The sequence below is a fragment of the Sparus aurata genome, chromosome 20 (genome assembly GCF_900880675.1).
Source record: "Sparus aurata chromosome 20, fSpaAur1.1, whole genome shotgun sequence".
Lineage (NCBI taxonomy): Eukaryota > Metazoa > Chordata > Actinopteri > Spariformes > Sparidae > Sparus > Sparus aurata.
In genome coordinates, this window is record NC_044206.1 from 14,589,252 (window position 1) to 14,611,672 (window position 22,421).

At 42.6% G+C, this 22,421-nt stretch overlaps 1 protein-coding gene across 1 annotated transcript; it reads left to right on the forward strand.

The window, feature by feature from the left end:
- Positions 1-994: 994 nt before the first annotated feature.
- On the forward strand, positions 995-16,679 carry LOC115571788 (G protein-activated inward rectifier potassium channel 1-like). Its single transcript, XM_030401384.1, has 3 exons — positions 995-1,734; positions 13,143-13,359; positions 13,752-16,679. Exons 1-3 carry the CDS (start codon positions 1,066-1,068, stop codon positions 14,423-14,425), a joined length of 1,560 nt encoding a protein of 519 aa, XP_030257244.1. The 5' UTR covers positions 995-1,065; the 3' UTR covers positions 14,426-16,679.
- The last annotated feature ends 5,742 nt before the right edge of the window (positions 16,680-22,421 follow it).

Below are 22,421 nucleotides of genomic sequence, written 5' to 3' on the forward strand. Positions count from 1 at the left end.
TGACAAAACATACTGTCAAAGTAAAAACGAATAATCGATCAGTGGCCAACTCCGAAATTAATTCTTATTCTATTCTATATTCCTATAATTCTGGGACATCTCTTCATCATCTGCCTCAAACATTGACTTCAAATAGATATCAATGTTGCGTTAATGCGGCTCGTATCTGCAGCTCCTGGCATAAACTCAGGTTCACTTCCACTGCAGCAACACTAGGGGGAACCAAATATCCGCCCCTCGACCCGAGCAGATATTAAATTACCCCGAGAACAACCCATTTTGATAGCGCATTGTTCTCCCCCAGAACAAGAGAGAGGACATCAGGCATGACGACACGGATCTCAAAGTTGCCGCGTGGAGAAATAAAAGGAAATAGTTTAAAGGTTTCCCACGGTTGATTTCACTGTGATATTGTTTGCGCGCTCTGATGCCTTTACCTGATTGGGTACAAGCCCAAAACACTTCCCTCCCCCCCTCCCTCGCCCTCACCCCCTCCACCCCTGCTGGAGGAGATATCTGCCACCCGTGCTGCAGCTCGACCACTCTCTCTACTCTGAAGTCACTCCTATCGGCGCGGGCTCCCCTCGGGCAGCAGCGCGCACTGTAGCCTGCTATTCACAACACACGTTCACGGCTTTATTCAATCACAGCACCTCACAGCTGGGATCTACCAAGGACAGAGCCTTGGAGCTGCTCCAAATACAGCTATTGCTCGAAATCTAATAGAGATTTTCTTTTATTTATTTCCCCCTTCATGGATGAGACCTGAGAGAAAAGTTGGCACTTGCAGGAGACTTCTTTTGCGTAAAAGGACCGAGTCTGAATCATGTTTTGCGCAGAATCTCTGCTCCCCTACGATTAATCTACAGGAGAGAGGCTCGTCTCCTTCGCGCAGGAGGATGCGAGTGGCGCGCTGAGTGTGAGCGTTATCGCCCGGTTTTGGACAGGGAGGGAGGGAGGGAGGGAGGGAAGGGGGGTGGGGGGGGGGGGGGGGGGGACACACGCACCAAAGTTGCGTAAAGAGCCCGATTCTGCACAAGTATCGATCGCTCGGTGATTAACACAATGTCAGCAATACGGAGGAAATTTGGCGAGGACTACCAGGTGGTCAACACCAACCGGAGCATTACTTTTTCCGCCCCGGTGAAGAGGAAGAGGCAGCGCTTCGTGGAGAAGAACGGCCGCTGCAACGTCCAGCACGGTAACCTTGGCGGGGAGACGAGCCGCTACATCTCCGACCTCTTCACCACGCTGGTGGACCTCAAGTGGCGGTGGAACCTGCTCATCTTCATCCTCACCTACACGGTCGCGTGGCTGGTCATGGCTTCGATGTGGTGGGTGATCGCGTTCATCCGCGGCGACCTGAGCCACAGCGGCCACGACGCGTCCTACACCCCGTGCGTCGCCAACGTGTACAACTTTCCCTCCGCGTTCCTGTTCTTCATCGAGACGGAGGCGACCATCGGCTACGGCTACCGCTACATCACCGAGAAGTGTCCGGAGGGCATCATCCTCTTCCTCTTCCAGTCGCTGCTGGGCTCCATCGTGGACGCCTTCCTCATCGGCTGCATGTTCATCAAGATGTCGCAGCCGAAGAAGCGCGCCGAGACGCTCATGTTCAGCCAGGACGCGGTGATCTCGCAGCGGGACGGCAAGTTGTGCCTCATGTTCCGAGTGGGGAACCTGCGGAACAGCCACATGGTGTCGGCGCAGATCAGGTGCAAACTCATCAAGGTAGGCTACAGGTTGAGGTTGCGCCACGTACCCAAACATGAGCTCCACTTTTTTTTTTTTTTTTTTTTTTTTGCGCAGTGGGCACGCGCCTATTTCGCTCCATCTCGAGTGTTTTTAAAATGCCATTATCAGAGCCGAGGCTAATTGACAGCCCCCTTCATTTGTTTTAAAATTGCCCATTATATTTTATGAGTGCTTTCCAAGTCATGCATTGAATTCCCATTCATCGTCAGAATTGATTGCATCCCCCCCTGAGGGTCTCTATGATTTGCAGAGTGTCCTTTTTTTTTTTTTTTTCCTCAGGAGGCTCCAACATAAGATGTATTTTATTGAGTGACCACTTAAATTCACCCCCTCCTGCTGCAAACTCAACACTTCCAGTGCTGGATTTGTCCTGAGCACAGCTGCAGAGTGTGTTGTGTGTTTTCCTGGTACAATGAGGGCCCACACAGTACTGCCCCCCCCAACACACACACCTCCAGTCAGCAGAATGGCTGTCAGTGGGCTGTATATCTTTAAGTTCAGCCTTTGCTTTAACTGTCCGCGGATGAGATGAATGGGCCTCCGGAGGGACAGTATTGGGAGACCAAGCTGATTGACTTCAAGATCAATTGAGCCAATTCCTATACTCCCGCCTAAAGACAGAGTGGCACTAATCTGAAGCACCGTGAGCTGATAGTAATATACACTCGTATGAAGAGTGTGCAGAGGGAAAGAGACTAAAACTGCATTTTCTAAATCACACCTGCTTGTAAAGTATCTTTTCCTCTCTGCAGAATGAAGCAGGACTTCCATGTCTAAATATTTGCGCTGGGGAAGTCACGTCCACGCACCACGATCCATCACACATGATTTGATTTTGGTGTGCTTGATGTACGATCTCCCGCTCTCGCTCGCTGCAACCAGGCGTGTCTTTTAAATGAAAATCTCTCCCAGTCCGAGCAGATATCTAAAGGAGACAGTGCCTGGTTGTGACAGGGAGAGTTAGTTGTGCTTTTGTCGCCCCTGCGTGAGCGGCGTGATGATCCCAAGTGACAGTTTACTTTCTCTGCCCTCAGGGAGAGTCACCAGAAAGTCCCAGCTCCCAGTATGTTCATCATCAGGGAGTTGATATAGTTGTGCTTTAAAGGGGCCCAAATGAGGTCCCCAGAAACACTGTTTGAAGCTAGAATGGTGGCAGGGTCCGCCACGTATAAACAAAGTCTAATCAGCCGTGAAAACATAAGAGTTATTGTTTATTTAGCTTGTTTAGGCTTAAAAAAAATCTTTCTCCCCCAATTAAAACTACGTAGTACACCTTTAAGGATTTGTGTTTTAACATGGTTTAAATTTATGCTTTCTGTTCTGTTCTGAGTAAGAGATCGTAGAAAAAGACAGAAGGACATCCATTAGAGAAACCGAAGTCACTTAGTTATCACAAAAAAAAAAAAACGCAGTTAAAACAAGTTCTCTTGGAATGAGCTCTACTCCATTTTATCGCCGTTTGCTCTTTAATTAATAGCAGAGAAAGGCAAAGAAAAATAATTGCGATCAATCAACACAGAATCACCGAGGCGTATGTGCTATATCATCAACTTTTTCTCCCTCTAGATAGGCCAATAGTTCCACTGAGATGGTTTAATATTCTGTAATAGTTGTCGATGACGCCGTCCGCCTCTTATTTCAAACGGAATGAAGGCAGGAGCATGTTCACCCACGGGGCACGCCGTCATGTTTGACCTTGGACAGATTTGTCTGCACAATGAGCGTGCCAATATAACAGACATCTCCTTGGTAGAAGTGCCTCTTTTTATGGAAGAAGAATAGTTGTGATAATTTCAGTTTACGGCTTTCATCTGATACCTTGAGGCGCAGTGGACGAGAGTAACATGAGGCGACAAACTGCTGCAGTACTAAAGAATCGGTACTTTGGCTACGCGCTGGTTCTTCTTTTTTTTCAGTAAATAAACCTGCTTAGTGTAATACAATGAAAACATGAACTACAGAGGGAACATTTGTTGTTTAAAGTGTCCTCCCCCATCTGTTTTTTTTAAAATGATTTTTGTTTAGTTAAACAGTCCTTGGCCTTCTTTCAAAGATCACTTAATTGGATTTATGCGATGATCCTAATCTGGGATTTCTGCCAGTAAACGCTGATCTTATTAAATGATCATTAAATTGTTCGTTTTTTTAAAGCAACATCTATAGTCGTGTCGGTGGGAAAGGTCTGACATCCAGGACTTTTCTAATTATCTGCTAAGCAGCAGCACTTTCATGTGGCATCAATCATGCCCAGAGGACAAACAGTAAACAAGTGAAGTATGCTCTCTGAGTTCAGTTTTCATCACATTTTATGGATTTTCTTTAACAGTGGTACATCTTCAACTACACTTGGTGATTTATCGTCGGGTGAAGCCTCCTCTTTTCTCTGAATTCTAGTTGACATGTGTTGTTATAATGATGCAGTGTGCAGGAAACCATGGTGGGACTCTCATCTAATGTATGTTAAAAGACACAGTGGTGTTTTATAGCCCATAAAGCTCTGCCATTGTGGTGCCAGACTGTGAAGTGGGGACATTGTAGAGTAAATGGACCTTATATCACCCCGTAGTACTGTACCTGCACTGCGAGAGCACTACCCAGGCTTCTGTTCAGGTAACATGCAGCAGCTCAAGGTCACTGCGAGATGGCCTGCCAACAAAGCTGATGGGAGCGATGAGACATGCTGCAGTAAATCCTAATGATGGAGGTGTGTAAACGCGCTGTGACATGGCAACTGCAGCGGACATGGGCTGTAAATTCTCATGGGACCTGGATACTCGAGTCACATTCTTGATTATCATGCAGGAATGCGTCTCTAACTTCTGCATGTTTTCTCAAATTAGATGGTATACGCATGGATAAACGTATTACGGTGAGGCATAGGTGCAGTATTTTGAATCTTTTCAACTTTATCGTGTTCACAATTTGACATAATGTTCCAGGAAAGCAGTGATATTAGTCTCTTGTTCAAGGTCTCACAGTGGCAGTATGTCTTCATGCGTCTCCATTCATCACTGATGGCAGCTTCCTATGTAATATTTTGTAGGAATTAAAAAAGAATCGTGCACGCTGTCAGCCACTTGTTTCACCTTCCTGCATCGTTGCCTATGTGCTGCTGGTGCCCTTGGATCAGTGGAAAGGAAAATGACCATATGTCAACTCTGAAAGCATCTAATTACCCACGTTTATGCTTGTTGTCAGGCGGTGACCTCTAGTGGCCATTGTGATTATCGCAGGTGCAAAGGAAGAAGTGAGGGGAAGTAGTATGCAGGGTGAAAAGCCTGTTTTGGAGGTCTGAGGACGTTGGGGATGGACAGTCGGGTAAACCAAGCAAAAAGTTTTCACACGAGAGACCATTCATGTAAATCTATTTGAGTAACTTTTTAAGTAAAAGAAAAGTAAAAAATCTCTGATTCCAGTTCTTAAATGTGAATATTTTCAGTCAACTGATTGTCTTTGGCTATCGACAAAATAAGACATTTCAGGACTTCTTCTTTGAGCTTTCGGAAAGACATTTTATGACATTTTATCATTATACGATATGATAAGATACTTTATTGTCCCCATAGAGAAAGTTTATTTGGACACATATGCTTCACACATACAGCTGCCTCCACAGTAGTAATAATAACTAAAGTGGCACTCTAGTAGAGCGCATACCTCAGGCACGGCCCAACAGTCCCCTTTAATCCAATATCAAATCAAACATTTAAATCTGCTTGATCCGGACTTTTATTCGGATACGTATCGAATTGTACTTGCTCATAGGTACCATCCATCTAAATATACCTGATTTTTTAAGATCAAGAGCCTTGAATTATTCCCTGAGAAAGTAACAAAATGTAAAGAAACAGCCTCATCGCATTTATCTGGATAAATAAATAGTTAATGGGGTCTATTGTCATCTTGTTGTGTAATCCCCCAACCAAGCAACAAACATATGCGAGTGAAAACATAACCTCTTTAGTAATAAGAGGTAAAAAGAAATATATAACCAAAGTAACACGTACGACCACAAATTACACACCGAACATATTACACAGCCTGTGATAACACCGTGAAGCTATTGCACGACTCCTCGAGCCTCAGGCAACATTATTTCAAATTTATTTAATTTTGGTAGGCATAAATGTCTTTTTAAAGGGGCTGAGTTTACATTGGGGTGTTCATCATCTGCCAGAGGGTAAGAGCTCCCATTCAGCGTGGACAAAGTGAGAACGGACAGACGATATTCTCTGTGCCTGCCTGAGAACACACTGCTCTTATATTGACTGAAGGGACTAGCGTTCATCCCTCTCGACAGTCTTTATAACAGCCTGTACACGTAACCTCAGATTCTGTACAGTGCGAATGCCAGATCATGCTGATGTTCCACACCTGACTGATAGAATAGAAGCATAATCCTATGACCCACCACGTAAACCCTGAATCTGCATATGAAAATATAGAGAATACAAACTGTCAACGTTGGCCTGTTGCTTAAGCGTTGTCCAAGTTTCATCATGTATGACCACTGGACTGGAGTCTTCCGTTTTTTTTTATCACCAGCTGTCATCACACCACTGTACCAAATGCTCTATGTCAGTGAAAGAGGCTGAAGGACTTGTGTTATGTGAGGCTTTAAAAGGAGAACAGGTGAGCTGACACAACCCTGTGGAGCACCTGTGCCGAATGTTCTGGGTGCTGAAAGGGTATTGCTGATCCTGACATGCTGGATTAGATTGTATTCTCATTTGAAACCATTCCTGTTCAGGTGATGTTACAACCAATTAGGTTAATCTTGACATATTTCACCTTCAGTTCTGAGTTCAGTTCTGAGTTTGGCATGGTGGACAGGTCTCAATACTACAATACCCACGAGACTAGGCCGCTAAGTGATGTGAATTACAGCTGTTTGAAGGAAGCCTGATCTAATGGCTCTGCTCCTTTCCAAGAGCGGCTCATCCTTTTCTTTTCTTTTTTTCTGATTTTTAGGGGGCGGGGGTTACAGGGTTTATCTGTGAAATAAACACAAGGGCAGTGATTGGATAAGATTCAAGGTTAGACATCCAACCAATTTAATTTAATTTTGCATGTGTGGACAAGGTTAAGCAGCACTTAACTGCCAGACCTAAAGTCAAAGTTCTGCATTGTAAACATGACATAAAGTGATGCCATATCCCTCTGCTTTGTCAGAACCCTCTGAATGAAACATCTCGTGTAAATAAAGTTGCCTCGAACGCAATGAATGCAACACCCATACCGCACCTCGGGATGCAACGAGGCAGCTTTTCGTGGCTGATATTTAAAAGATATATTTATATTTATCATTTTTATATCGTCAAAAGAAGTAACCTGAAGTTGATGCACCATAATTACATAATGCACCTTTAAATTCGTAGCCTTTTTCCCTCCTCTCTGAACCCTTGAGGGACATGTGCTCCTCTTCTCCTTCTTCCTTCATTGTTTATTGAACTTATAATACATACTTATAATACATACATACAATTTTCCCAAAAGCAGGAAGCTAATTTATCAAACTGCACACGCAGCATGTCTTGTGAGGGGCTGGCCCTCTCTCTGTTCTCATAAAAGGGAGTGGAATTAGAAATTTAAAGATGGCCCCTCACCGAGTTTGTGTATACCAAAGAGCTGTCGAGGAAAAAAACAGATTGTCCACAAACGTACCATCACCATGGCTACCACTACGGAGTAGAAGCCAGTCGGACATTTTCACAGCTGCTTAATCTTTGGTTTAGCTTTCCCCCGTGGCGCACAATTCATAATCTTAAACTATGTTATTAATATTGTTCATTGTTCAATGTGTCTTGGAGAAATGCACCTTGGAAGTCGTAGTTAAATCCTGTTCCAGGACTTCTACTTTTCTAATACAGCTCCCCCAACTTCGCAACTCTATTAGGAGGTCGACATGATGCAGGACTTTGTGGTTCTTCACAGCACAAGTTGATAGCCCAAGACTTTTGTATTAATTTATACCTGATAGTGAAAACTTTATTTATCTATTTTCTTTTTTCAATTATAGATACTATTTTCATTACAGTGTGTCAAGGGTTACTGAGTTTCAAGTGCCTTCTAGCCAATTTCATGCCAAGAATTGGAAACGATTCCTCTTGCAGGACTGCTGCATTTCTTCAACATCCATAATGCATATTAACTTAATAAAGATAACTGTCCTTGAATTCCCATTAATATTAATGTGGCTTTCATTAATAAACCAAAAGAATGCAGTGGTGCTCTGACCTGTGCAGCGCAGGCAGAATAGGATTTTGAACCAAAGGTACACGCTTGCATCTGGTTTTGCCAGCAGCGCATTGGAGGACGCATCCCAGCAAGAAAAAAAAAAAGTGCTCAGACAAGAGAGAAAGAAGTTGAAAACAGCAGCAACGTGGCAAACAAAACACTGGAAAGACAGAAAGTGAGGGACAGAGTGACAGCTGGGCGGTGCTTGTCAATGTCGGCAGAAGCGCGTCTCAGTAGGCTGGTCCACAGCAGGAGATAAACGATAAGGGCTAGTAGAAGCAGATAGACAGGCATGGATGCAAGTGTTTAGTGAGACAGGCTGGCAGACGTGTCAGCATGACTTCCCACATCTGCCGCTGTCTAACTCTGAAGGACAAGCAGAGGGAGGAGGAGGAGAAGGAGAGAAGAAGAAGAGACAATAGGAATGACAGCTGAATTAGCTTTAATGGCGCTGTCGAGAGATTGGGAACAGCAGTCTGCGTAGGTGTTTCGCCTGAGTCCTGGGGCCCAAACCTCGAAGGATCCAGCTGGACTCACATGCACATGCAAAGATGTAGTTGCATTAAAGACACACACACACACACACACACACACACACACACACACACACACACACACACAGGACAGATGTGCACATACATGCGCTTCCCTTGAACTTTCACTGTTTGCGTCTTTAACATACACACCTGCGCACACACACCGTCACTTGAGAGGAAGCGTGTCACCGGGGATCGAGCCTGCTTTCACTCAACCTGAATCTCAGGTGGCTAAGTAAATTAAGCACTCCCTCTATAACAGGTCCTCTTCCAAAGGCCATTAATTCCCCCCTTGTGGCTCTGACTGTTTAGCAGCCATAAGAGAAACACACACACACACACACACACACACACACACACACACAAGGCGCTCACCTTGTTAAAACCATTCAGTGTCAAGCAGGTCGCTCCTTCCTTGGCAGAGGTGTAATTTGGTTGCTAGTCGTCGGAGCCGTGAACAGTATATGAAAAATAGCTGCCTCACTTTCATAACTAGAATGGCTTAAATATGACTTCCCAGGGAAATTGGTTTGCGTTCTCTTTGACTTGCATGAACATGGCTGACAAATAGGACACCTGCCTGCATTACACAGTGACAATTTACATTTTTAAATGACTGGGAGAAATGAATAAATTCAACATCTGACACCGGCGGCTTTTTAAAAATGATTTCAAGCCCTCCTCCCCTTTATGGGAGACGGAGGAAGGTTTTTTTTTCTTCCAGAAGTGGAGATCAATATGGATGAAAAATCAATTGCAATAGCATTACACTTGTTTAAATCTAAAAGATACTGCGGAAGGAAGCTGGTTAAAGAGATTTACTGTAAGTAGAGGCAATAACTACCACACTGCTCGCAAAGTCCAATAAATGAAATTTCAAGGGGGAATTCAAACTACCTAAGGATCACAATAAGTAAATCTATTTATGATACAGACGTTTCATGAACACAAGACAGAACAATATACGATAATCTGCTGAAAAAGTGTTTTTAAGTAGGAATGAGTGACATGGCCTTCAAATAATATTGCAATATATTTTCACGACACCCAATATTTATCATGATGATGAAAGACCACAATATTTTTGACCATGACTATCGATACTGTCATTTTTAATTCACAAATAATCATCAGCCAAGTTGAATGCAAGAATCAATCAGAACAAGTAGAACAGTCTGTTAAGTTCACAAGATGACATCACTTCGCTGTAATGCAGACTTAAAATCTTATGTCATATCACAATATAATGACATCAAAATCTAAGACGGCGTACAGTCTCATATCGCAATTACCATGTGGCCTAATGTCGATTAATTGCCCAACCCTAATTTTAAGGTGCACTTAAAGGAACAGTTTGTCATTTTGGGAACCATGCTGAGTTACTAGAGGTGTCACCGATTGATTCCGAATTAAAACAGATTGTTTAGATCAAAACTCCATCTAAATAAACTTTCAATTCCAATCACGACAACATAGCTAGCTTGACAGTAGCCTGCAGCTACACTTTCAACACTTATACTAAGTGCACAAAGGCGATCCAACCGACTGGTACTGGAGGTACAGAAATGCTGGGCTTATTTTCATTTTCAAAGATGCTTTATTGATTAGTTTGGGAGAGGGTTTACTCGGGGCTGGTTTGAGAAACTGAACTCTGTAACAAACAGAATTTCTGTTAAAACCCCAAAGGGTGGTGTTTTTTGGTTAAACTCTAGAATCTTTATTTTCTCTCAATGATATCTGAACTTGCCCGACCCTAACCTGTAAAAAGCCACATGAATAAAGTGAAGCTGCTGTTGTAAAATCCTTCTCTCTTTTTAAATACGATTTTGCACATGTACAAAAATTATTTATATCGAGTGGAATCATAAGCTACGCTAAGCTAAACGTCTGCTGGCTGTAGCTTCATATTTATCACACAGACATGAGACGATCTTACTTTTAGCAATCAAGATTATAAATTATTTTGTTACGCTACTGCTGGATTCCAAACGAGCAAACACCCCTGCTTTACAACACCACAGGAGACTACAGCTGCATCTTTCACATCTATGTATTTTCGTGGGAAATGTCAGAGTGAAGTGAGTAATAGAAGCCCCCTCTACAATGCAGACTGGTGGATTAAATGACAGGCAGATGGTGTGGCTTTTTTATCTCTTCCTCCACACTTTTCAACATCGTTCTATCATGTAACGCGTCGGCCTCTCCGGCTCTCAGAGCGTTTTTTTTACTCTGATTTAACTTCAGGCGACATGCGACGTAGACTCCCCGTCTGCATATTCAGGGAGAGCCCATCACTGATACAGCATGATGACCGACGCTTTCCCTCATCGAGGCGAGCCAGGGATCTGTGGGCACAGACGTCTTCCTGTGAAATGTCACACCCTTCTGTCCTCAACATCACTGTGAATATAAATGACAGCCTGTTTGCCATCTGTGGACCGAGTGGCTCCTCACTCAAAGGGCCGGGGAGACTACTCTGCATACAATTTAACATGAGATGACAGAAACTACCATCTGAATTAAGCCGCGGCAGAGCATAAGTCAGTCTAGTTAATAAATGTGTGTAATATTTTTGCTTTTTATTCATTCGTGTTGGGATTCATGTGGGTGGGTGCATGTATTTTTCTTTTTTTTTTATCTTCGTCCTTGATACAAAACACCTTTTTCCTTTGTAAATCATTCACTCTTGACAAATCAACTCGCGTAAGAGGCTTGAAATTGACAGCCAAAGAGGTTTTATAAGCTCATAGAGAGCATTCTCCCTAATCCCATGTTTTAATTTAACAGCTAGAAGAGTGCTTTATTTGATGGAGCGTGGTTTCCCAAGAGCAAGCACTAGTTCTTCTCCATAATCTAATGATACTTGTCTTGAGGCCGGGCTACTGCAGAGAGTTTTTAAGCACTCCGATATGCTGCCAATGAGAGTGAAAGATTACCGCAAGGTGGCTGGAAACTATAAGTGTTACCAGCGCTCGTGTTGTCTGAGATGTGGTTATTTTACACCCTTATTCTCACCTTTACCCGTCATGTCTGCCACTAAGTGCGTGGAGAACAGCAGAACCCATTCGTAGGGGTTGTTGCCTCTCCCGGGTTTGTTGTTCGTATATCACTATATGCCAAAAGTGTGTCAAAATATTCATACATTCCCCTTTTTTTTCATGTATTTTTAGATCAAGATCCGTCCATGTATCTGCCAAAAGTGACTGGCATTTTCTGTTGACTCACCAAGCCCTGAGAGGAAAATAAATATTCCATTAATGAAATGCCATCATAGACTTTTTTTTTTCAGCCACACCCTCCCATTTTTACAAAACATGCAAATCTGTCAAGCAAAACAGGCACCTCAGAGTCAACTCCCTCCTCACTTTACGTCCCATGTCATGTGGAACTGTGTCTAATCACAGAGGAAAATTGCCTTTTCAAGCTATTTCATGGGACCCTTAATACCGCTTCAAATCTCATCAGGATTATACCTGCAAAAATATACATGCAGGCAGACGTGTACAGTAGCTGGGGGGCAGTTACTGTCCAACAGAGATCACATAAAAACTGTCCTGGCCAGTGAAGTGGACGCCCGTCATCCTCAGGCATAAAACCCCTGTGGCAATGTGGATAAAAACCTTGTTGCACTTGCTGTGCACAGTGCTGTGAAATTAGAGCTCAGCTAATCAGTTGCACACAGGAATTTTGTAGTTACTGGTAAAGATCATTGCAGATAATTGCAACATTCGCTGCATTCTGACTTTTGTCGTCCTGTGAAAACTTACTCTCACGAGATTCAAGAGCAATACTTATCCGTTAGCAAGACTTGTGTTTCTGGTCACAAGGTCTATCTCTGTAGGAATCGTTTTTGTAATGTTGTCAGACACATAGAGTAACAACCTCAGCCTGTTGATAGCTGAAACACCCACTTTTAGGGGATGTAACTTTGACGTCAGTTGCCCCAATGGATAATGTTGCAGCCATTTGCAGCCATGTTGCCTTTTGCAAAAGCTGATATTTTATGTGAAATTTTATAAGCAAACACCTTATTATGAAATTCAACCAGTTTTGAATTCCCAGTGTAGAATTTCAAAGCTATAATTCAAAATTGCGGAAAATTTGCTTTCTGCATCAAGTTTGATGAGAAGATTGATAGATTCTGTTATGCCATCAGGAAACATAAGGCTACAGCCGGTAGCTGGTTAGCTTAGCTTCATGTAGAGACTGAAAATGGAGAAACAGCTGGCTCATTTCCCAGTTAATTAGGTTAATTAGTGAGGGTGGGGAACAGCCTAGCTGTTTTCTGTTAATTCTCTCTTCATGCTAAGCTGAGCTAACTGGCTGCTGGCTGTAGCTTCTTATTCAGTGTAAACACCACTACCATAACTTCCCCTCAAAGGGGGTAATTTAAACCAAAATATATTAGACAGATGTTTTAGAAGAAGTTAAACATGTCAACATCAATCATTCGTTAATTCCCCAATTAGGTGTAAATAAGTGTCAATCAACTAATGTTATTATTTATATCCACAACCGCGTGGTGAAGGATGAATTTGAGCAAGTATCCTGAATCCTCTTTCTTAAAGTAAGAACATAACTATAATATGTCTGAAACTTTTGTGTTTCGAGTCTCGACAGACCCCAGAAGGCGAGTTCCTGCCCCTGGACCAGTGTGAGCTGGACGTGGGATTTGGGACGGGAGCAGACCAGCTCTTCTTGGTGTCGCCTCTAACCATCTGCCATGAGATCAACACCAAAAGCCCGTTCTTCGATCTGTCGCAGCGCTCCCTCATGAACGAGCAGTTTGAGATTGTTGTCATCCTAGAGGGCATCGTGGAGACCACTGGTTAGAGGAAATTAATATTCATAACATATAAGTTGTTATTAAATAATAACTTTGAATAAGCTGCATGATTAGTTTCATCATCAGTTACTCCTGAAGCATAGAGCATTTCTCAGTATTATAAAATAAAATATTTAACTGAATGTTTAATTTCATGGGCTTTAATTATTAATAGCACAAGCTCTTCTCAGTTTCTTTCGTTTCTTTCTTTTTTTTTTCCAGTCCCTCTTTTCCCCAAAGCAATTCTCCACTTTTCATTACTATTCCCTGTCTGGCTGTCTGCCCATTTTCATTTAACAGCCCACTCTATGCTATTTCCTTTTAATGTTCAAGAGATCTCCTTTTTGTCCTTTACTTCTATTTTTCAACACTTATATCTCTTCTCTCCATCGCAGGTATGACATGCCAGGCGAGGACGTCTTACACCGAAGATGAGGTCCTGTGGGGCCATCGCTTCCTCCCCGTCATGTCCCTGGAGGAGGGCTTCTTCAGAGTCGACTACTCTCAGTTTCACAACACTTTTGAGGTCAATACGCCTCCCTACAGCGTAAAAGAACAGGAGGAGAAGTCCCCATTGACGTCGCCTAACCCTCTGCCTGTTGCGCCCACCCCCTCCTCCCCTCCGCTGGGTAATGGCGGCCGCGGAGGCCGCAGGGAAAGGCTCCTGTCGGCCGACTATGCAGACCACGTAGAAGAGCCTACCTTCCGGCTGCCCAGCAAACTCCAGCGCATGAGCTCCACCAGGGAAGAGCTCCTGTGGAAGGGGCTGAAGACCGGGCCAGCCTTGCCTGGGGGGAAGGCCTCCAGCACAGGGGACCTTCCACTTAGTATTCAGAGGCTGAGGTCCAGCTCCATCCCGGTTGCGAGGCAAGGGCAGCTGGAGGAGCAGGTCCAGCTGCTGTCCTTGGATGGGGATGCGGAGGAGATTGAGCTGGAGAAACACAGACTGCCATCAGCCGTTAACACCATTGCTGCTCCAACCCCGACACCAGTCCAGATCCCCTTGGTAGGGAGTCGGCCAGAGGACAACCTGCCCGCTAAACTGCGCAGAATGAATGCCGACCGCTGATTTCTGCACACTACCTTTAAGACTGAAAACATTTTTAAAAATTAAATCAGGCTTGATGGGCATTGCATATAAATAAAGACTACTGTGATATACGTTTTATTTTTTTCTTGCAGATTTTCTCCAGTATTTTACATTTACTTATGGGCTCTCGACTATGTTGTCCATTGCCACAAATAGAAGGACAAGGCCAATAAGCCATCCATCCGCTCATACTGTGAGTCATTTTTGATAGATCACCATCTGTGCCCCCCACTGACTTCTAACACTTCTGCCCTCGTGCTTGTTTCTTTCACTTCTGTCCGTAGAGTTGCATCAAAGACTTTATATCTCAAACGAGTTCACTTTTTTTCAATTAATCAAGACTGACGCAAATAGACCGTTTGCTGAATCCCCACCCGAGAATGGCGGCTTCCCAATCAGAGCCTAGCAACTGTAATCAGGCACAGCAAGTCTGTCAAGGTTTGGATTTCTCCACATGCCTACATTGATGTACAATGGGCTGTATTAATGGTAAAGGCAAACTGAAAGCGATGCGACGCTATGCAAAGTTCAACCCCATTTATATATGATGGCACATGAGCTGACCGCTTCACAAGGTGTCGTGAGATTCTAACAATGCAACAAAAGGGATTGTTAAAATGCTGATGAGGTCAAAATTTGCCCGGTGGCCATGCAGAATTTAGCGAAAAAGCTGAGAAACAACAAAGCATTAGTCGCTGAGGAAGAATTTAGGAAGGACTTGTTGCGGATATTGATCGTCATTTAAAGTAGTCAAGAGCACTAGGTGTGTGTTACACCCCTCTGCCATGGAGCTAGTGGTCTGCCGACTCTGCCAAGACTAGCAACTCCCAGTGAACACGGCTGAACTGGACAGAACAAGACAGCCTCGGAAAACGGACAACAGTTCATATCAGGAATACAGCACCGAGTGGCTCCTGGCACCCCTAGCAAATAAGACCGACTACTAGCATACCATAGTTATATTTAACATAGTCAGAGATCACTTCAGCAGCAAAGCTAGCAGTATAAGTCCACTAGGAAACTCCATAAATCACCTTGGTTCTGTAAATGGCGTCCATTGTTCTGAGAGGCTGCCTTCGGATGGTGTTCGTTAAAGTCAAAAAGTCACATAACTTGCAGGAGAACGTGCCGGTTGCTTACAGTTTGTCCACAAAGTTTGCTAATTGGCAAGCCACTCTTAAGCCAATCCTGGAGGCTACCGAAGTGTAAGCTAACGTTAGCAGCAGCTCTGTCCTGGTCTTTCATTTGGAGAGGTTAACAAGTCAGCACTCCAAGCCAACATCATCGTAGATAGTGTTTTGTTTGCCAAACACAGTGATTACTCCTCATCCCTGGGGCCGTGATTCATTGTTAATGCCAAATGACAACAGTATTTAAGCTAAGCAGCCAAACAGGGTTTATGCAACCAAACAGTTTGTACTTACCAGTCTTCAGGTAGGCTACTAGGACTAGCTTTACTTGGCACTTCTACATTGATCATAAAAGGGATGAGGATGATGGATTTTTATGTGAGAACTGTAGGCTTTAACCTCAAGCTTCTAGCACAATATCATGTATGTACCAATCAAGTGCAAATGTATGTATTTTTTTAAGAAAGACATTAGCAAAGTCAGCCAGAGGACAACTCTTCAGCTAACTCACTGAACTGACTTTAGCTTAATTGGCTAGCTAATAGCACAACAGTTGGCAAAATTGATTGTTGCAGGCTAGAAATGAAAAACTGCTTTTGTCTACCTCTGTCTGAAAAACAAGCGCCGAGTGTTTCGAGAGGTAAATCTGCCAAAGTTTTCATCCACAAGACAAAAGCTTCACAAGCGTCGGGACACTAGCTGTGGAGGATGGGGCTTAGCAAACGGTCAGTCAACCAAAACTGGTTAAAAAATGGATTAAAATCCTGCTACACAAGTCAGGTTGATACACTATATTTATCACTTATAGTCCTAGTGAATATTTGTTTATTTGAATGCTCATTTGAAGTATGTTTACTACTGTAATTTTAACTATTTTTACCTCTTGGTGCAGTGTTTGCACTGGCCCGTTATACGCATGGGTGACAAAATGTACTGACAGATCAATTTTGGACTAAGGACTTTCTTTTATCATGAACTGATTTATTAAAATGTAAAACACTGGATGCTGACATCAGGGGACATATGTATTATTGCTAATAATATAAAGGTAAGATAACACTTCATATTGCAACTGCTGAATAATAAATTATTTGAAATCACAAGTGAGTCTGTGTATACATTATTCTCTTTCCATCTGAAAACGCTGCATCCGCTTTTCTGTGCGACTCCAGTTGTGTATTTGCTGACTGCATTAAACATTTCAACACCCTGAGGTGTTCAACCGGCAAAAATGCATCAGCAGCTCGTGTGTCACCTGCTGTGGGGGTTAAACCAACATTCATCAAATATTGAAGCCCTAAATTTGAATCTGAGTTATGTCTTTTTTTAAGCACATTTCAGGAGGTCAGAAGTTCAGAGTAGAGGAAACTCTAAATAGAGCTTTTCATCTTAACCCTGTGAGGTTAACATCTTCTACTCCTTTTTCTGTTCCCTTGTAATCACAACCCTTAACCTTCTCTTCTGGCTGCCGAATCTGCTAATCATTTTAGTCATCCTGAAAAGGACAGAAGTCATGCTTTTTAGCAGCCTGGCCAGTGGCACTCCGTTCTTTTTCGTCTTGATAGCTATCAAGATGGAAGTGCTGGAGACGAGGGCAGTTTTCCAGACATTACACGTCCAGGGATAATTAGTCATATTGCAAATAATAGCACAAAACAGAAATCTGATTATGTAAGTCGTTGACAGTGCAAAATTACCTCCGTCCAGCTTAAGATAAAATTAACTCAGATAAATGATGGAGGGACAACTAAATCACAGACCATTCTTCTCACAGACATTATACTGTATCATGATGGATTCAACTGTAAAGGGAAATCTGTTTTGCTCATTCCTCTGTCATTAAGTTGTACTTGGGAAATGGATCGGCCTAATTTCACTTCGTTTGCACTTCCTCGGTGGAATGACGGTCCTTACTTCTAAGAAAAGGGATAAAACATGCAACATTTGCGAGCTTGCACTAATTCCACGTCTAATTGATGTCTTTGTCCCAGCCCAATTCTGGTCTAAAGCTCCTGTGCTTGCAGGATAAACACCAACACTACTAGTCACCGGGCTTCCAGTCCAAGCCGCTAGCTGCACAGGTAACTGAGCTAACTAGCTAACAAGAGTTCCAAATATCCAATAGCGGCAGTTTCAAAGCCATTGAAATCCACAATATAATTCATAATCATAATAATGTTTTTGAGGAAAACAGAAACTTTTATTCTGGAACTTTCTACAAGCTCTGTACATGTGTTATTTAAGTAAGGGATAATGCCTAACGAGGTGTCCATAAACAGGAAGTAATGGACAACGCAGAGGCCATTAATTCCTGTTTATGGACACCTCGAAGGGCATTATCCCGCTTATACCATGGTCAATTGCCAAAGAAAAGAAATGAAGACCATTAATTTATATTTTCATGCCTTTAACAATCAAAATATAAAGTTTTTCACAAGCCATAACTAAGTTTCCCTGGTAACACCTAAGGGTTTGACTAATAACTGGAACAATCATTACCCTCCCGCAAGGTTCTTATGCAACGGAAGCGTTGTTCACTCCTCCAGTAAATAGGACGGATATGACTAGGCAACGGGAGATATTCTAGTCCGCTCGGCAAAGAGCCAGAAAGCTAACGCTATGCTAGCAAGATTCAAAGTCAATAACATTGCCTACGGTTAACAAACAGTAAATATAATTTGACAGTATGTTTAACAACAAGACTAGCTAGCTAACCAGTCATGTCATTGTCCCCAAATAAATATCAAGATTTTCGTGTGTAACGTTACTGTGGCCGCAGCCTGAAGTAGAGAGCTGAACAGCGAATGGGATGTGAGATTATTCATGTATCAGTAAGTTTAGAAGGGAAGTGAACTTTCTGCAGCTTGTGTGTTACAGTCGCCACCCTGTGGTGTTCAGAGGATAAGACGCTGAAGGAGTGACGGACTGAATATATTCAGATTTGATACAGCAGCTAGCGCATTAATTTACAGCGGTGAACAGTCAATTTGACTGGAACTACTTAGTAAGTGTCCATATATCAGGGGTTAATGGACACCCTGCAGCCAATCAGAATCGAGTATTCCCCCAGACCATGGTAAGTGAATTGTCAACATACAAATGTTATCAATATGACCTTTAGAGAACTATTAATGTGTTCATCAATACATCAGTATCAATAATAAAGTTTCACCAATATATTATGATCTAACGAGGCTGAGTCTGCCTCATGATTTGTTTTACCTGACACTTAAAGTACATACTTAGAATTAATACTGTGCTTTAAGTAAAATTTAATATTGTAAGACTTACTTTGCAGTGACTCATTGCTACTTTTACTGGATCTGTCTTCCACCTCTATTCTCTTTAAAATGTATTAAATATCTAAAGTATTTATAAAAGAGCAGAACGGCCACACTCATACTCCTATAAACTACATATTATTGGAATACCAAAAACAGGTAAGCAGCATTTTCATGTCATGCATTGTTAATTTGGAGCTCTTTAAGACCATTATATATCTTGTTGGGTGGTTTTAATCTGTCACATTGCATCATATTTTATAAGTTTGGTTTGACAATCACAATCTGAAAAGTAACTAGAAGGTGTAGCTTTCAAATAAATGGATTTGAATATAATGTTACTCTTGAACTGTTGTGGATTAGAAGTATAAAAATGCATGTACAGCACTAGAGTGAACGTACTTTACGTATTTTGCAGGTGTTTAACGATGCCCAAGGGCATAATGTGTATCCAAGGCCAGATTTTTCTATTTCATAGACTGTGCAGATCCTTTATGTCTTTATGTAACACTGAAAATGTAGTTAAACAAGCAGATGTATCCCATTAACTCATCCAGGTGTAATAATACTAACTGTATTGTATGAAGTCCAGCAGATACACGAACATGAAACATGATTTGATGTTGGTAGCGTTGAATTATTGATTATTCCCCCTACCATTAAATAAAATACTTTATCACTCATTTTAACAGCCCAAAACCATTAATAATCAGTGTGATCTGTTAACGATGAAAGTCCCACCTCCAGTTTCAAGGCTTTTTCGCTGCCACGAGAGTTTCGAGTTATCGTCATGTTCGGTTTAAGGCTGCATTAATGCCACCGTAGAGTCCGATGTGGGGTTCAGAGCGTGACTCTGTGGCCTCAGTATGTCTCCCCTATTTCCCTTTGTGCATAGGGACACACAGCGAGATGCTCTGAGGAGGGACACACCAATCAGATCACACATCCACATCGACCAGATGCTCATCCATAGTCAATGAGCACGAAAAAAGTGTTGCTTCTCTACAGCACAGCGCCATTAGCTTTGTGAATTGAGAGATCATCTGGGTAGTGGGGATTGCAGCACTGCTGTATTTTGACCTCTCGACATGGATATAGTCATAACAGGTACCGCCCGCTATGAATAAACTTGTTCCTGTGAGATAAAATCACTTTGTCGTGAAGTGGCCATCAAACTTACCCAACAAAGTGGGTCGAGAGTTTCCCTCCCTCACCGGACAATGGATACTCTCTCGTACTCTAAGTGCGCGCCACTTCTTTTGTTCGCACGCATCAGCAAAATTATATTTAAAACCCGACCAAAGCTTTAACACAGATCTGTTATCTGGATAAATTAAAAAACTTTTAAGTAAAGAAAATGTCCACATGATCGGGAGAGAACCCGACAGATCTTTGAAGTTTCCTGTTTGATCACCATGAGAAATGGGAGTGGGCATCATTTACTGGTGGTGTCAGCTGTGTTGTGCCCACAGGCTCGCTCGGGGCAGTCTAGGTAAATAGTGCTTTGCTCTCTGCAGCAGAATCTCAATTGCCTTTTTCTTTCTTTGTTTCTCCACAAGTCACCATACATCAATTCAAGTGCTCCTTATATCTGCAGTGTCCCTCAGCTGAGGACTAAGACGGAAAGCATTCCTCGCTGGAAACATTTGCATTTCCAACAGCATGTTTTTTTTCCCCTCAGCTGTTTCACATTTAATTAGAAGCACCATAAACTAAAATGAATGTAATCTCAAATTTTATATTCCAAATAACTCTTTTGCATCAAGGTTTGAGATAAACCTGAGCAATAACAATGTTTCTCTGAGAGAGGGAGTCATTAGATGCAGTTTAATTAATTTTGGCTGCATTCTCACTTTACACCTAAATCTAGTTCAGGATCTCACCGCATGGAACTAGATGATTGCTTTTTGCATATAAACAAACCAGCGTGACAGAAAAGCTTCTGTTAAATACATTTCTCTTCAAGGAAACTGATTATAATGAAGAATGTTTGAATAATGATCTGGAAAACGACTTTAAGCCTCCTAAAACCCTGGAAAGTTGGTTAATTAGATGTAGAGTCACGTAATTATACCATCTATTGATCCTGGTCACATGTATAGTGTTTACTTTGCGGGCTCAAGTGGTTAAGTGGTGGTAGTGTTTGAATGCATTTTTTGATTGAGTTCATAAATTTTAATATATTAATGTGCTGATGTGTGGTGTTAAAGAGGTCGTAAGTGGTTGTAACACACAGTTCTCTGCACAGTGGAGCATTTAGCGGCTAAAGAGTCAGACATTTCTCTCAGGAGTTATCGGAGACCAAAAATAGAGCTCAAACAAGAGCAAATATTGGACTGACATTCAGCAAGTCGCCAGAAACACGACTCCAAATGAATGCTAATGTTGCTCTGTGTCTGCTGGATGTGAACTGTTTGCCAACCAGTTTGCTATATCAGACTTATAAGAGGATGATATGACAGTGTTGTGTTGTTTCCACTCCTCAGGTGTCCAAAAGGTCAGTAGACCTCACCAACTGGTTTGTGGACTATTGTTTTGAAGCCCCAAGTTTGGAATCAGTGCCATCGCCAGAAGTGAGCTGCGATGCTGCACTCTTGTTGGATCTGACTGAGAACCCGAGGACACACCATGATAGCAACTTGTAAATCAGGAGGCAGCGATGCTCTAAAGCAAACTTTATCGTCTATTTTACTCTAACTGGACTATAATATACTAAATTAACATCATGCTGCGATGCATGCTTGCTTAAAGGTGCAATATTTAAGAATTGGCCACCTGTCAAATTCATACTCATATACGCAGAAACATGTAAACATAGTCACCACTCGGTGCTGCTAACTGTAGCTGTTAGCTCAGTTAGCAGTGCAGCTAGCTTGGGGAGCTCAGGGACCAGTGGCGTGTCAGTGTCTACACTGCCAGTACAGGAGCTTTGAGTAGCTTTGGACCAGGCGGGGCCGGGGCTAGCTGGTTAGCATGCTAATCTTAGTATGCAGACATCATAACATCAAAACTAATCACAACTAACGACAACTAATCACATTCTGTTGATCATTTTAGTTTATTTATTATATAATTATTAGGGGGCCAAGCCCGAGGGACCGAGGGAACGCGTATGCAAGCATACACGTTTCCTAGGACCAGCAGTGCTAGGAACCCTATTGTAACTGTAAAGATTTTTATTTTTAACCGTACAAGGGAGGGCAGTGCAATTTGGAGGGTTGGTCCAGACTCCTGCGAATATCTCAGATGTAAATAAGTTTTTGCCTTCAACTTCCACATTTTAAAGAACAAAGTGGGTGTGATTTAGTACAACAAATCCAAATTGGCACACATTCAGCCTTTTGCACTTCCAGTGCACTTCCCATTACAGCGAATACCACGGCTCAGACATTGGCCTGTCTTCTCACTTTTGCCCTGAGCCCGTCATCCTTTGGGGCCAACTTCCGTGGGCTCTTCGGTGCGCGGTGTTCGAGCCGCGCGGGGGGGGGGGCTTGGCCCCCGTTCATAACTGCTTGCAGTACTAGTTACATATTGTTCCTTTATATGCTGGTTAAATCTTAGCTT

Coding starts and splice junctions, on each gene's coding strand:
- LOC115571788 (XM_030401384.1), top strand. CDS start 1,066: ATGTCAGCAATACGGAGGAAATTTGGCGAGGACTACCAGGTGGTCAAC. Junction 1,735..13,142: donor TCAGGTGCAAACTCATCAAG/GTAGGCTACAGG, acceptor TTGTGTTTCGAG/TCTCGACAGACCCCAGAAGG. Junction 13,360..13,751: donor GGGCATCGTGGAGACCACTG/GTTAGAGGAAAT, acceptor TCTCCATCGCAG/GTATGACATGCCAGGCGAGG.